This window comes from Cicer arietinum, chromosome 7 (genome assembly GCF_000331145.2).
Source record: "Cicer arietinum cultivar CDC Frontier isolate Library 1 chromosome 7, Cicar.CDCFrontier_v2.0, whole genome shotgun sequence".
Classification (NCBI taxonomy): Eukaryota; Viridiplantae; Streptophyta; class Magnoliopsida; order Fabales; family Fabaceae; genus Cicer; species Cicer arietinum.
This window is the reverse complement of record NC_021166.2, coordinates 62,208,210-62,224,397: the sequence shown is the minus strand read 5'-3', so window position 1 is coordinate 62,224,397 and position 16,188 is coordinate 62,208,210. Positions and strand designations below refer to the sequence as shown.

The 16,188-nt window shown below is 28.7% G+C and overlaps 2 protein-coding genes across 7 annotated transcripts; both read left to right on the top strand.

Annotated features, from left to right (window-relative positions):
* The first annotated feature begins 584 nt into the window (after positions 1 to 584).
* LOC101507140 (WAT1-related protein At4g30420-like) lies at positions 585 to 3,994 on the top strand. 2 transcript variants are annotated; one of them, XM_004510068.3, is made up of 7 exons: positions 585 to 813; positions 914 to 985; positions 2,589 to 2,705; positions 2,786 to 3,029; positions 3,125 to 3,283; positions 3,375 to 3,526; positions 3,640 to 3,992. In XM_004510068.3, exons 1-7 carry the CDS (start codon positions 629 to 631, stop codon positions 3,833 to 3,835), a joined length of 1,125 nt encoding a protein of 374 aa, XP_004510125.3. In that variant the 5' UTR covers positions 585 to 628; the 3' UTR covers positions 3,836 to 3,992. The 2 variants fall into 2 exon arrangements, with proteins under 2 accessions (XP_004510125.3, XP_073220083.1); XM_073363982.1 differs by lacking the exon at positions 2,589 to 2,705 and having other exon boundaries at positions 3,640 to 3,994.
* A 2,836-nt stretch (positions 3,995 to 6,830) lies between these two features.
* On the top strand, positions 6,831 to 12,689 carry LOC101502605 (uncharacterized). 5 transcript variants are annotated; one of them, XM_027336932.2, is made up of 9 exons: positions 6,831 to 7,002; positions 7,130 to 7,192; positions 7,621 to 7,765; positions 8,620 to 8,899; positions 10,814 to 10,942; positions 11,019 to 11,068; positions 11,258 to 11,355; positions 11,467 to 11,754; positions 12,012 to 12,689. In XM_027336932.2, the coding sequence occupies exons 2-9, from the start codon at positions 7,142 to 7,144 to the stop codon at positions 12,492 to 12,494; spliced, it is 1,524 nt and encodes a 507-aa protein (XP_027192733.1). In that variant the 5' UTR covers positions 6,831 to 7,002; positions 7,130 to 7,141; the 3' UTR covers positions 12,495 to 12,689. The 5 variants fall into 5 exon arrangements, with proteins under 5 accessions (XP_027192733.1, XP_027192734.1, XP_027192735.1 ...); XM_027336933.2 differs by having other exon boundaries at positions 6,832 to 7,002; positions 7,627 to 7,765; positions 8,617 to 8,899; XM_027336934.2 differs by having other exon boundaries at positions 6,832 to 7,013; positions 7,627 to 7,765; positions 8,617 to 8,899.
* Positions 12,690 to 16,188: the final 3,499 nt, after the last annotated feature.

The following is a 16,188-nucleotide window of genomic DNA, read 5'->3' as shown; positions in this document are numbered from 1 at the left end:
TTAAAAAAATATATCTCACAATTTAAAGTTACGCGAAAATAACATATTAGTCTTTTTTTAATAACAAATTAATCATTTATCTTTCTTTTGGTGTCAAGTTCGTCTTTTGTATTGGTAAATGTTTACATGAATTATCCTAATCTCAAACCAATAAATTAAAACTCAAACTTCTCTCAATTTTTTCAACTAACATCTATAATTCTGAATGGATTATGATTGCAATAATCATAAGAACATAATTTATCAATCAAATTATAGAAAAATAATTAAATAAATATTTTCTAAAGGAGATACATTTTAAGATTCTTGAAATTAAACACAAAATTATCTCAATCTATGTCGTGAAATCATATGAAATTTATTACCATTGTTATTTTTACGATTAATAACAAAACTCACATTACCATTTTAAATATCTCAAATTAAAAATGATTGAAATGACATTAGAATTAAAAATATTTTAACATTATAATTTTTCAAACATAATGGACTACCTTAAACATAATGACGTAATCTACATATTTTTTTATATATATTAAAAACTTGAGAAAGTGAACATGTATATAATAAGCTTCTTCCTTCTCTTCATACTTAACATCAGCATCCTGTTTTTGGAAATTAAGCAAAGATGGGAAGTATAGACATAGAGTACTACCTACCAATAATGGTTATGGTGTTGATAGAGTTTACATATGCAGGTGTGAATCTTGGCACAAGAATTGCTCTTTTGCAGGGTATGAGTCCAAGAGTATTTGTAGTCTACCGTCATGCTTTTGCAACTATTCTTCTTGCTCCCATTGCTTATTTTTCAGGGTATATATTTTGTTATACTATTCATTAATTATTACTCTATCCTACCCTCTCATGTCAAGTGTATTAATTAATCAATTATTGTTTATTTCTTTTTTGACAGGAGATCAAACTCTGCCTCGTGCTCCTTAAATTTAAAGAGTTCTTGCTTGATATTCTTCACCTCACTAATTGGGTTTGTTTTTGTTATTACTTATTTGAAATTGGATAATTCTAAAACCACGTTGAATTGATACGTAGAAATTTAGAACTGCTATAACTATAGAAAAATGTATAATATATTTAGAAGTGTGCATTAATTAAGAAGTTCTTAAAAATGTGTCTAAAATTATCTATTTGTACATATAAACATCATCTTGTATGTGATATTAAGCAACGTGCGAATTGTGAGTTTTTCTCTTATAAATATTTTCGTTTCTCTTACAAAGTGGTATCTAAAATTTGATTGTTAGAGTTGAGAAATAACGACTTGTGACTACACTACTTTCCTCTACTTAAAAAAGAAAAATATGAAAAATGATGTCTTTGCATGAAAGTGATGACTTAAGCCTTAAGTCCCGAGTTCGATTCTACGGAAAGTAATTCTTGCTAATTTTCAATTCTAGAAAAGGAGATGAGAAAACCGTGAATAACAGTGTCGGTCAGAGGAGTTGGGTTGTTACACTCTCAACATACTACCGAATTAGCTAGAAGTATATGTGTGTATATACTACCTCCGTCAAAAAATATAAATAAAAATTAGTTAAAGAAAATTGATATAATTGATTTAAAATTTAGACTAAATACATCTATTTTATTTGACTTGTTTTTGTTTATATATTGAGACGAATTAGCTACACTATTAAAAATTATTTATGCATATTCAAAATACAAAATTCAATATTTGATTGAAAATTATTATTAGATAGATCATGCATATAAAATTTAATAATAATTTATAATCAATTAATATGTCAATAAATTTTTATACATAAAAAAATTATCAAATGTATCGTAACTTTAAGTTGACTATATATATCCATTTATTTTTTTTAGTTGGTGTAACAACCTACTTCTTACGGTATATTTGACAATTTTTAGTTATAATTTATGAATTTCCACTCACTAAAAAACGAGAGGAAGTAAGTTAACAATTCCCAGTATTTCACAAATATGTAATTATGGTTTGCAAATTTAGATCGGTTAAATAAATATAAGTTCTACGATACAATTAAAAGTAGAGTTTGTATCAATAATTTTTTTTAATTTGTTTACATACGTACTATTGTAATATCTATTAAAATTTATTGAAATATGCTAATTTTTTAATATACCATATAAGCCCTTTAAATAAATAAGTGGGAGGAAGTAAGTAAACTCGTCTATTTTTAGAATAAGCATCAAGGGTTATTTTGCATTGGTTATCTCATTAACAACATAAATTACTACATAAACTACTCAAATGCAAATTATTAAATTACTTATTTAAATTATTATCAATGAAGTAGTATCATATCTCATTAACTATACAGAGGTATTTGATTAAGAGTACTTCATTAGCCACAATGAATTGATTTAACCAATTTTTTTTAGGTTTGTTAGCCACTTAACATGAACAATACACATAATAATCGACAATCCACTAAGCATTTAGCAAACAGGAATAGTCAATACGGTGTCACGTATATATGTGTTTAAATAACATTTATGTTAACTTTATTGGATGAAGTAGAGAAAAAGTTTAGTTTAGAGATACAATGGTTTGTTTAATCCAAATTAAATATGTTGTTATGTGGCAGCATTACATTGAATCAAAATTTATATTTGGAGGGTCTATATCTAGCTTCATCTTCAATTGCAAGTGCCATGTCCAATGTTGTTCCAGCACTCACATTTGTAATAGCAGCTTTTGCAGGGTATTTTATGTCTAAAGTCAACATGTTTTTGTTACTCAATCATTTATTTCAACTTCAATTTGAATTATTATATATTACAGAATGGAGAGATTGAATGTTAAGAGTTTGAGAAGTATAGCCAAAATAGTTGGTTCAATGATATGTGTAAGTGGAGCAGTGTGTATAGCATTTTTGAAGGGTCCAAAGCTACTCAATTTACAAAATCTTCCTTCAAAATCAATCATAATAGGCACAACAACCTCTGGAAGTGATGATAATTGGTTGCTTGGATGTTTGTGTCTTATTGGAAATTGTGTTGCCTGGTCAATGTGGCTCATTTTGCAGGTATTTCACTTACTTTATGCCAATAAACATCACTTATATATATTAATTATTATATATAAAACCTTACCACCCTTTAAATTGTATCTTCCTAACAGGTTCCAGCTTATGCAAGCCATCCTAATTATTTATCATTTACAGCTTGGATGTGTTTCATATCAACATTACAATCATCAGTACTGACATTTCTCTTGGAGCCAGACCTAAATGCATGGAAGATTAATTCTCTTTTTCAATTTGGTTGCATTTTATATTCGGTATGTGGAATCATGATACAAGAATGCTTGTATATATAAATGAAAATACATTACTTGTGGCCTAAGTAATTATAATAAATGCATTTTGAAGGGAATAATAGGATCTGCATTAGCATTCTCTCTGCAAGCTTGGTGCATTTCAAAGAGAGGGCCTCTCTTCTGTGCTATGTTTAATCCTCTTTTCACATTCATTGTCACTCTATTGGCTGCTTTGTTGCTTCATGAGGAAATATACATTGGAAGGTAGTAACATTTGTGTTCTGCTAATGAAAATTTTGATCATAACTTGAATTATAGGAGATTTCAATCATTAATATTAATCTAATTAAATGATGATTTTACTTCATGTTTGTTAGCTTGATAGGTGCAATTGGAGTGATCATTGGCTTGTATGTACTGCTTTGGGGTAAAGCTGAAGATGAAGTTGGTTTGAAAGATAAGATAGATCCAAAATCAATGGTTAATGAGACAGAGGAAGTGAGATTGTCTATAAATGAATCTCGTGAAAAAACACATTATAAAAATGATTTAGAAAAACATCTTTTAGCTTGATTAATCTAAATTACATTATTAATATTGAATGAAAGGAATTTATGTTAGAATTAATTAATGTTACAATTTTTTTTTCTTTTCTAGATTCAATATCTTAATCTTAATATATATTTTCTCTATCGCAAATTTTACTTTTATTAAAAGAGTTTGTAGTAATAATGTATTAATTTTGTATAGAAAATAGACTAAAATGTCTTTTATATATTGATATATTCAATAATGAATTTTCATATTTCAAGATAAATTAATAGTATTATTAATGAGGATTATGTTTGAAAAAATATAATAAATGTATCTAGTAAATTGAAAATGGACTTATATTTAAGGATAATTTTTTGGGTCAATGGATGCTTATAATTAGAAATTAAGTATAAATTAATGTGACCTCGAACCACCAAATTATTAATCTTTTGATTTAAAAAATTGAAAATTTGATAAAATAAATAATAATTATTCATTAATAATACTATTTAATTGATTAAAATTAATAATATAATACATAAACAAATATAAAGCTTGATCAGACGTGTCATTATCATTCAAATAATATTATTTTTTAAAAGTCAATGTTAATAATTAATATTATTAATATTTTTGTTGAGAAAATAGATCGAACATACGATTTTCTTATCACTCAACCTCTTTCACTATAATTATTAAATCAACCTTATATGTCATTACAATATTTTCTTATTATAATTGAGTACTAAACATGATCCTCATTTTGTTAGAGTTTTTTAATATAGGAATATTTTTTAAATATATCAAATTGGTGGTGAAATTTTTATACACATGGTAGTGGTACCGATATATATAGTAATGTAAGAAAATTTCAATATTTGCTTAGAGTTCAAATAGGTGGGTTTGATTTATTTATTTATTGAAGGTTTAATATGTCATAAGTTCTCCTATTAAAGCCTCCCTCCAATTTCTAGAGGCAAAATAATATTGGGCAAATTTTCTCTAATCAAGTCATTTAATAGTCACTTGATTTATTTCGAGTTTTCTCACTCTTTATTTATATTTTTTTTAAAGAAAAGGATCAAGCTCCAAAAAATAGAAAGCAGAACTAAAATCTTTAGGAAAGATAATCAAATTCATGTCGGCCAACATGATGAGGGAAGAGAAATAAAAAATCACATAAAAACACAATTGATTGTAAAATAATAAATACTGAAATTAACAAATGTACATGTTATTTGATTGGTTTTACGGTGAATATGAGATAACTTAAAATGATTCAACTTCACAAATATCTCCTTTATATGAGTGACAAATCCATAACATAAATATTTGTTATAATAATTTTTCATGATTAAAGACACTCTGAGTCTAATTTATATCAATCTTTTTGAACCCTTTGAAAAAGGTCAACTCTAAACCATTATATATAACCCAAATTTTTACCATTTAGATCGGACACACCTCCAAAATATAAGAGTAGCCAAAACCTCCAAAATATAAGAGTAGCCAAAAATAAAAAATTCATGTGATCACCAACCACTCCTCTACAAATTCTATTTACTTTGTCCTCTTATAAAATATGAAAATAATTCATTGCTATCGTTTTATTTGTAATTTTTAAAGTTTTGTCCAATACACCAATTAATCCTTTGGATAATATGTAACACTACAAGTAACGGCATAAATTTGACAAAATGTCAGAGACTACTGGTAATTTGTTTTTTTTATAAAAAAAAAATAGTATTCATGCATTCAAATTAATAGAAATTATATCAATTAACAATATAATTTAGAGTCACTAAAAATTAAAATAATGAAACTGCGAGCAAACTCACAGCATCTAGATTAATAACATAAAACAATAAAATATCTATAAATATGTTAAAGCCTACAAATATGACAAAATTAAAGTGTCTGAAATATTCATTCATCTGGAGAATTGATTGAAAATGTTAAAATCGTTGATTGAATTTGCAACCAAATGAACACCACAACAAAGTGAAAAATCAAAACAACACCGCAAAAAGGCGGGATATCAAAACAATGTCGCATTAATACAACGAAATCACACAAAAACATGACAAACAATTTAAATATGTGTGAAAATAACTTATTTCAATAATAGAGAATGAAAAATTGATTTAGATGAGTAATTTTAAACCAAAAATTGGCTCGTAATTACCTAGGTGAAGAAAAGAGAAATAAAACTAAAGAGAGGATCGAAGGAGTCTTCTATTAGGTTTTAGGGTTTAGGCATGTTGATATATGTTGTTAAGTAAACATACCTTTTCCAATGAATATGCAAACATTTTTACAACAATATAAAAATTTACTTGACAAAATATGAGTTTAAATTTCGATTTCTACTTCCATATTATTTTTATCTTGAGTTTTTTATATTTTAAAAAATTCATATAAAGTTAAAAAATTCTAAATTTTGTAGATTAACTTTTTATAATGTTCTAAACATACTTGCAAAAAATCATATAAAAATTTTAAAATTGAAGAATTATTAAATATATCTTGTTTTAGCAGGAGATTAAAACTATTTGTTGGATAGTTTTGTAGGAACCAAAAGTTGTATTTTTATTTTACAAGGACTAAAAGGAAAAGATGTCCATAACATAAACATTGGTGTAAACTATTTATAATTATAGTATGAGATGAATCTTCATCTTTTTAATCATTTCATTTTTAGCACACATTTAATTTCTTAATTTTGAGGCTTTTTTGCATTGCCAAAAATACTTAATAAAAATTAAAGATCAATATTTCAACTCTATTAAAAAAAGTGAGATATAAATTCTCTTTGAAAAATTATAGATGATTTATCAAGACGATAGGTAAATTACATACAATTTTTAAAGGTAACGTAAAAAACCTTAAAAAAATCAACATTATAATTAAAAAAATACAGGGGATTAAAATTTTAAAAGAATAATATATGTAGGGATCTTGTGAAAAACAAAATATATGTAGGGACCAAATTGACAATTTGAAAGTTACAATGAAAACCGAAAGACACGAAACGACGTAGTGCTAGATCGAGCAATCATTTTCCTTGTACTTACCGCATCGTTAAGAAACGAAGAAAAGAAACATTAATTCAATTCCATCATTGCTTGGTGCTTCTTTCTCTAATTCTCAATTCAAATCCATTTCTTCAAATTCGAATCAATTTGATTCTCATCACAATCTACAAGGTATAAACAATGTAATGTAACTGTACTTCCAATTTTCTCTTTTTTTTTTATTCTTTTATTATTTTTCGGCCGAATTATATCGCATTTTGATTTAATCAACATGAACTTCATTTCTCGTGTTTGGCAGAAACTAGTTTCGATGGTGCAAACTCCGAATCCGCAGCCTGATGAATCAACCACACCCTTAATTGTGAGTCACATATTTTCCGAATTTGGAATATAAGCAAATTATTTAAAGTCAAAACTTTTGTTAGCCAGGATTTCTTGTTAATCCAATATATTTTAGCGTATTTAATTTAAATGAGCAAATTTTGGTTTAACATATGCATTTATATTTTATAAAGAAATAATTTTGGTATGTAGCAAACATTCAAGACATGGAGACAATTAAAACAAAATAGTGTTCAGGATGAACCAAATATTTAGTATGAATTTGTCGTAGTTGTGTAATATTTGTAGAACATATTAATGGTGGTTTTGGTTCAAATATTTATTGGTATTTCGCTACTGAATTTTGTTTTACTTATTTTTAGTATTTCCACCTTCTTTCATGATTGTGCTGATTGAAACTAATTTTATTGGTTTTTCATAATAAATAATTAAGCTTATCTTCTACAGGAACAGGCACAACCACAGGAAAATGGTTTGACAAATGATGGGCTGATTCCTAATATATTTTCATCTGTGCCGGCCCTCAGTGAAGCTGCTTCTTATCTCTCACAAACAACATCATTCTTAACTGGTTGTTTCTCCGACTATTCAGGCAAGCTTCTTTGTGGTTTCCCTAGTTCTTCTGGGGGTTATTATGAGTAATCTCCTTTCAGAAGTTTAAAGAACTTCGCAGCCAGTCCCTATAATTTTCCATAAACATGAAGGAACCTATGAAGCTGAATTATTATGTGGCCTGTAAAAATAATTATGTGGTTTATCTGCAAGAAAAATTGCATGGGGTACTTTGCTCATCTACCTTTAGGTTCAATAGAAATTATGCATTTAAGTTGTGTCACTTCAAATGTTGTATTTTACAATGGAATTGAAGTTGAAGATTGTAGAACATAATAAGATTGCTTTGATATTACGGTCACCTTTCAGGAAAAATAAAATTTCTTTTAATGGACAAGCAAAGGATGCAAAGCCACGAAGAATGGAATTATTGTTTTAGAACTTTGACGTGCTCTAGTTAAATCTTACAAAAACTTAGCTCTAGCAAAATCCATGTAAAATATTTGATTGTGGTTTTCACTTCAGATTTTATTGTAGTTCTAATGGGGTTCTGGAAATCCGCTATTCCTTTTGTTTTCAAGTATTCAAAACAGCTGTAGTCTGTGGGCATAAATTAGTGACTTCTCTATTCATGAAATTTCCCCTATACATTATTTTAAATTTGTCGAGTCCAAATGCCTCTCATGTATTGACTTCATGCTTTTTCCTTACACAATTCTCTGATGCATCAAATTTCCCCGTGTTTTCTTATTTAATTTTTGTTAAAACTTATGCAATTGATTTATAATTACTTTGTTTCACATATTTTTTTAATTATATTAATTGTACTAACTACAAGGCCTTTGACGTTAGCACTTTTAGACATTAAAAATTTTGTTTGTTTTTTTTCAGTAGAAAATTCTCCAAAGTACTCTGGTGCTTCTGATATTCGTGCACAAGAACTAGTGGCTTTTTCTTCCAAAGAAACTGAGCCATCTTCATCTACGGAAATTGATCCTATTTCTTCAAACAGAGACAATTTAACAAGTGTTGAATCATCTACCACTTCAACTTCTGTACCTCTGCCTATGCATGAAGAAATCACAAGGATTACTATTGGAGATCCTTTACAAAATAGCAGTGCACTTGTTGAATCAAATAATACAGGACAAAGTGGCATTTCCATTTTCCAAGGGTATTTCTTTGTCATCCCAATCTGAATTTGATTTTTCTGATAGGTCCTTAAAAATTTCTTCTTTCAAATTATGAAACTAAGCTGTTATAATATGACATTGTTGGATATTAAAATATTTTGTTTTACTCTCCAATTTGTATCTTTGTGAAATTTCCAATGAAATAAGAGTTTAACAGGCATACATGGTTAGTGCAAATCAATTTTACACTGATATTCGATGAGAGGTCTCCATTTCTCCAAGCCGTATCGTCAATTTTAAAATGCAGTTACAAAAGAGGGATAATGTGGAAAATAGTGAATTTTCATTGGATGTCAGTGTAAAACCATGCATATATCCTTCAAATCCATGAAATAATTCCATCACAATATATTAGGCTAAAAGTATATGAAGGTGGTTGTGTACAGTTTCTTTCCCTTCCCCACCCCCCTTTTTAAGTCAGTTTGATTTTCGATTTTTATTTTTTTGGCATGAAGTATGAATGAAGAAGGTTTAGCAAAAAATTGTGAAAGGAAAAAGTAACAAAGGTTACATCAAATGTTGCTAACATTTTGTAGAAAGTGATGTAATAGTACTTTCTTATTATTATTGCAACAGTCATGGACTATATTTATAGAAAAAGCAATTACACGAGTAGCTCTCACTTTAATTAGGATTAATAGTAACAAAATAAAATAAATCCACATAGAATCAAATCAAAATTTTCCCGATTCTCCTACAGCCCGTCAAGTTGGTGCATGGATATTTGTCATGCCCAACTTATATATTAATCGCATGAAATTGGATCTTACCAAGCTCTTTGTGAAGATATCAACAATTTGTTGATTAAAAGTTACAAAAGGTAGGCATATATTCCCAACATCATTTTGCTCATTTATGAAGTGGCGGTCACAATATGCCTAGTTCTGTCGTGTTGAACAAATGTGAGCAATACTTATTACAGACTTGATGTCACAGAACAATTTTAATGGCAAATCAGCTATCATTTTTAGGACTTTCAATACTCTATGAATCCACTTAAGTTCATTTGATTTCCTTGAGACATTGCTCTTAATTCAGCTTTTGCACTACTCCGACCAACATCTTGTTTCATACTTCTCCATGTAACCAGATTTCCCTAGACATAGGCACAATATCTAGTAGTGGATTTTTTGTCAGTAATGGATCCGGTCCAATCTGCATCTGTAAAGATAGAGACATCCCTCTCATTGGCTTTCTTAAAGTACCATCCGTTGCCAGGATTTGTTTGTAAGTTCCTTAAGATTCAATAAACTGCCTCCAAGTGTTCATCATAGGGAGAATGCATAAATTGACTTACAACTCTCCTAGAGCAATATCAGACCTAGTGTGTGCTAGATAAATAAGTTTTTCATCTAACCTTTGGTATCTCCAAATATCAACAGGAACATAACCTCATGAACATTTGTTTTTAAGAACCATTATCTTAGTAGTCCCACTTTTAAGAGTTTTGAAATTTATCTTCTACACTAATAATTGGTGCATTTTTTCAAGATGATAAACACAGCAATATGCTCTGTATCTTAACTGCATTAGGGTCACTTCTTTGATATTTGATCTTGGTGTATTTGATATGGAATCGTTCTCAATTTATATGATATAGATATATCATTTTCTCCCTTTCTAAATATTATTAAATGTATCCTAGGTTAAATACTGTACCCAAAGGATTGAAAGATGTGAAATGGAAGCTCTGCCATATTATCTACTTACTTCTTAGGCCACCAATCCATGAGATTAAACTCTACTATTACTCTGTTCTACTTGTCGTATAAATTCATGATGTTGCTTTCTCCATTTAAGCTACGATTCTGTTTTTCTAGGACAACCATACTCCAATTTTTAAAGCTCTTTTGACTACTGACTTGGCGATGATAAACTTCTTTTTATAACTTCAGTTTGATTGACCGTGCTCGAAGAACTGTTCGTGGATCTGCAGATGATATAGGGTGGCTTCAACATGCTCAAGGAATGCCCCCAGTTGAAGAAGGAACAGAGAGGTTCTTGGAAATTCTTGACAGCATCAAGTACGTACTGTATCGATTTTATTTTTCTCAAATCTTCTTGTTAGTGTTTTTTTAACTCAGTTTTTCTTACTCTCAGGCACGGTGTTCACAGGTTACCAAATTCAATGGTTTATTTGTTAATTCCAGGTAAAGTGGCGGATTGTGCTCATGGTAAAGTAATGACCATGATTCGCACACACACAGCATAGCTCTGAAATCCAGTGACGAATCCTTCATGAGATATTTTGAGTTCACATCATTTACACTGCAAATAGTAGAATTGCAAGGCCAATATTTTTTATGTGCTATTAACGGTTGTGCTTCTTAAATTTGCAGGTCTTTTCAGTAACCATGGTCCGCTTTACTTTGTGAGTACGAAAATCAGTTTTTCAAAAATGGGTTTGACCTGTCATATTGCAAAGATTCATAGTGAGGTATATTGTAGTAGTAGTTCTTATGGAAAATGCTAACTCTAATTTTTATTTAGATTGTATTGGTGTTCCTTTTCTTACATTCTCTTACTGAATTTCAAGCTAATTAATTAGGCTTCAGTTGAAAAAAATGCCAGAGAGCTAAAAGAGTATATTGAGGAAATTTATTGGGGTTCAAAGAAACGTGTTTTGCTTCTTGGACATAGCAAGGGAGGAGTAGATGCAGCAGCTGCTTTATCATTGTACTGGTCTGATTTGAAAGATAAAGTTGCTGGATTGGTATTAGCACAAAGTCCCTATGGTGGTACTCCTATAGCTTCAGATCTTCTGCGAGAAGGACAACTTGGTGATTATGTGAATTTACGGAAAGTCACTGAGATTCTTATCTGTAAAGTAATTAAAGTATGTTGAATTCTTGTATTATCGCCTATTCGATCCTTGTTTTCACTTGAAATGTGTATCTTTTCTTTGCCATCTTGTTCTTATCTAGCATTTCCTTCTTACTTATTTTCTGTAGTAACTCTTAAATTATGTTTTGCTAGGTTTTGTATCGTATCTATTTATTTTCATGTAAGCTACATAATATGTGAATGTATCGTATCTAGTTATGTGAATGTCTGACATTATATAACTTACCATTTATCATTTATTAATACAAGGGCGACATGCGGGCCTTGGAAGACTTGACATATGAAAGGCGGAAAGAGTTTTTAGAGAAGCATCATCTGCCAGAAGAAGTCCCTGTTGTTTCTTTTCGCACTGAAGCTAGCGTTTCGCCTGCTGTTTTAGCCACATTATCTCATGTTGCTCACGCTGAACTACCCCTGGTTGCTTCAGCTGGTGAAAGTACGAAGCTCCCTGTGGTGATGCCCTTAGGTGCGGCTATGGCTGCTTCTGCACAGTTACTGCAGGTGAGGTATGGTGAGAAGAGTGATGGGCTAGTGACTTGCCGAGATGCAGAAGTTCCTGGATCTGTTGTGGTGCGACCTAAACGAAAATTAGACCACGCATGGATGGTGTATTCATCGCTAAATGATGACCTTTCTGAAGGAGATGCGTCACAGGTTTGTGAAGCTCTCTTAACTCTACTTGTGGAAGTTGGGCAGAAAAAGAGGCACGAGCTTGCAATGAAAGATGAATGAAAAGCATACAAGTTTTTTCTTCTACCTGTTCATATTTATCTCCAAAACTCTATATTCAATTTATTTTTTATAGTCTAGCTGATAAAAAAGTTGAATTAGGACAGGATAAGAATGCACGTTCTCATAGATATATCAAATCTTGTAGTGGACAAGGATTATTTTCAATTTGATGATAGTATAATTTTAGATGCAAAAGTCTTGAGTCAAACAATCCAAAGGTAACAAAAAAACACATGCTCCTATTTTGCATTTTATTCTTGATTACCCCTGAAATTGATGGAAATTGAATCAGGCAACGAGAAATGTCAATCATAACATCATATTCATAGTATGGAATCTCACCCAAACTAGAATTGAGCTTATTGATTTGAAAGGAAATGTTTCACCTCCTCTTTATCAAATTAAGGTAATAACTGGTCAATAAACTGAAACTAACAAACTAACTTCGTTTATTTGCCAAACTAACTTCTAATCACAAAAAACAATTTAAAAGCTGAATGGTATCCGTTAAAACAGTAACAATGGGTCAACAGAGATCAATTTAGAAACTTTAACAGGTTTTTGCCTTTTGGGACACAAATACAGATTATGGAAGCTTCTTCTCCCACCTCTCATGTTCTCAAAACCTCCCAATTAATGCGTCCAGATTAACCAATCTGGATGTGTTTTTTTGGTGTCAAAATACACATTCAGATTGGCTAACCCGAAGGACATTGGAGGGTGTGAAAAGAAAGTTCCACACATTATTCACCCAACATTTTAGACTGCATAGTAAAGGCTTTAGTTATTTTGGATCCTTCAAAAACAATAAATCCTTTAATTTTGATTCTTCATGTGAACTTCTATGATCAGTTCAAAGAATAAGCCTTAATTATAAGTTATAAGCTTTGAGTTCAAAATAAAAATTGTTTTTAGAATGTGGCAATTGACATTATTATAATGAATTAAAGAGAAAACTTGCATCAAAAGCATAAAACAATTCATCATTTTAAATAAAAGCATCAGATGCATTTCTTTACAACGTGAAAGAAAAAATGAAACTGAATCTTGTCCTCCTTTTCCAATCCAAAGTCCTTGTTCAAAGAGTACCCTTTGTCCTTTATATTTATGATGATAATAATAATAATAATTATAAGACTTATAAATTCATTAAAGCCTCAGACTCCTTATTATTTGATTCTGTAGTGGAATCTTTGTTTTTTAAGATCTCAAATTATTGTAATTGTAATCTTTCACGGGCATGGTGCTACTGCATGTGTTTAATTACTCTCTGTCCGTTTAGGAGTATTGTATTATTGATTAATTGTTATACAAATCTTGGGCTACACTTATATTAAGCGTCGTTATTTTAATTTTTATTTACGCATAAATAGTGTGGATCGATTGGCCCGCTAACTAGTAATTTAACACATTTTTGATAAATTCTAATATTATCTTATAATTTAAATTTATTTATCTACTACATGACTACTGCGATTGATGTTATATTTTGAAGTTTAGCCTTTAGAATAAAATATTAATGTATTTTCATCATTTTAATATACTAATTTATTGTTTGTTAGTAGAAAAATATGTAAAACAATATAAGTGATAATTTGATAAAAAAAAAAAAGTTATTTGATATAATTAAAAATTTGAAGAAAAAACACATAAATTTTGAAAAATAAAAATCATAAAATGGAAATAAAAAAATAAAAAAGAAATTCTCAACCGACCAAAAAAAAAGAAATTTCTCAAAAAAATAATATATTTAGTGAACGTTAGTATAATATTCTTGTTGTTTTCGATACTTTATTCTTATATTGAAAGTGGGTGTAGGTGAGGTTTATTAGCATAGTTGTTTGTGTATGCATAATTATGTGATGAAAAGTGAAAATTATAATCATTGTAGTTACTATAAAATGCATTGGCGCATTACAAGTGGTGTTCAATTAAATGAATTTATTTTTTGAAAAGGTATATATATATTATGTAATGTCAAAAGAGATATATTACTTCATAGTGAGGTCTGTTTCTCTCACTATTTTCTCATAGTGAGTGTGAAGTCATTTTGCACTTACTATTTTGTTGCTTTAAATAATTCTAATAGAAAAACAGTATATTTTGGGTCAGCTAATTTATACATCTTCATATATTTTTTCTTTAGTTAGATTATACTGTCGCCTTCTTTGGGTACCTACATGTGTGTCTATTCAGACTAAGAATAACATATTTTCTTATGATTAATCATGATGCAAAAAGTGGTGCTTAATTCATTAGATGCAAAATAATTAGTTGATCTCGATCCTTCTGGGTATTAATATTCCCACAACATATTTGATAATGTAATTTATAAGTAAAGGCATGATTACTACATCATACATTTAATCTTACAGGTATACCTCTCCAACCAAAACCATATTTTTATTTTATTTTGAAAAAAGAGGGGCTGCTTCTCATGTGTAGCTTTATTGGAAAAATAGAATATATGTCGAATGCATATCCCTTTATCAAAGGGCATCAAAATTATGTGACACGTTTCTTTACAATCTAGTTTCACCTCTTATATTAGTATATTTTAAATAGGGAGATTCAAAAGTACAACAAAATTTAATAGCAATTATAATATAGACGACTATGTCCGGTATTGAGATTTAAAGTAAAATCTTCATAAAAGAAATTAAAATAGAGACATTTTTAATATAAACAATAATATTTTAATGTAGTTTTATTTAAATTTATAATGTTTGTTTTTTTAAATGAAAAATATTTTTAATTTAATATGTCAATGATTGTACTTTTTTTCTATAATTGTGAGGTCTTTTACCTATTGTATTACTTAAATATTTTATTTTTTTAGATTTAAATAAACATGAAAAAGGAATATTTTTTTGGCATAAAACTCTTGTTTTACTAGCTTGGGCTTTGGACTGCCGCGGGAGGGAATATAAGGTCGGAAGTGAAATAGTTAACAAGTAGAGTGATAAGAAAATAACAATAATATAATATGTTAAAAGTAGATCATATATAGAGATGTAATGAGTCGGTTTAATTTAATATTTAAGAAAAAATAAATTTGAGTCCATAAAAAATAATTAGTTTGGTTTTATTTTGATAATTTTTATTCGTGAAATCAGAAACAAACTAAATCGATAAAAAAACGAGATGGTTTAATTTGGTTCAATAGAATTAATATTAAAAAATTTAAGATAAATTAACTTTTAATCAAACACTGTAGACCTTTTACACATTTAAAATAAATATATAAGTTACAATGAGAAATATAATATATAATTATAAAAAACTACATGAATATAACATATTTTTTAAAATATAAATATATTAATATAATATAAAATAAAAGATATAATAATTTGATTTAAATTTTAAGTAATCAGTTTTGAATAATGTAAAACCGATAATCAAACTTATAGATATTGAATTTGATTGGTTTGGTTTAGTTTACACTTAAATAAGAAAATAAAAAAATAAAATAAAAACTGAACTAATTTCTTTTATTTGATTTAGATTTTCAAATTTATGAGATCATTGATTTAATTTTTATACCTCTAATCACATATATTAAACATACATGTTTAACATTTCTTTACATTAGTTACAAGAGTATTATAGGATGTCAATTCTATCTTATGATATGCAATTGCATTCTAAATTCTGTATAAAAAAATTACTACAATATTAAGCAATCATTAGG

Coding starts and splice junctions, on each gene's coding strand:
- LOC101507140 (XM_004510068.3), top strand. CDS start 629: ATGGGAAGTATAGACATAGAGTACTACCTACCAATAATGGTTATGGTG. Junction 814..913: donor CCCATTGCTTATTTTTCAGG/GTATATATTTTG, acceptor CTTTTTTGACAG/GAGATCAAACTCTGCCTCGT. Junction 2,706..2,785: donor GTAATAGCAGCTTTTGCAGG/GTATTTTATGTC, acceptor TATATATTACAG/AATGGAGAGATTGAATGTTA.
- LOC101502605 (XM_012718548.3), top strand. CDS start 7,142: ATGGTGCAAACTCCGAATCCGCAGCCTGATGAATCAACCACACCCTTA. Junction 8,900..10,813: donor GGCATTTCCATTTTCCAAGG/GTATTTCTTTGT, acceptor TTATAACTTCAG/TTTGATTGACCGTGCTCGAA. Junction 11,356..11,466: donor TTGCAAAGATTCATAGTGAG/GTATATTGTAGT, acceptor CTAATTAATTAG/GCTTCAGTTGAAAAAAATGC.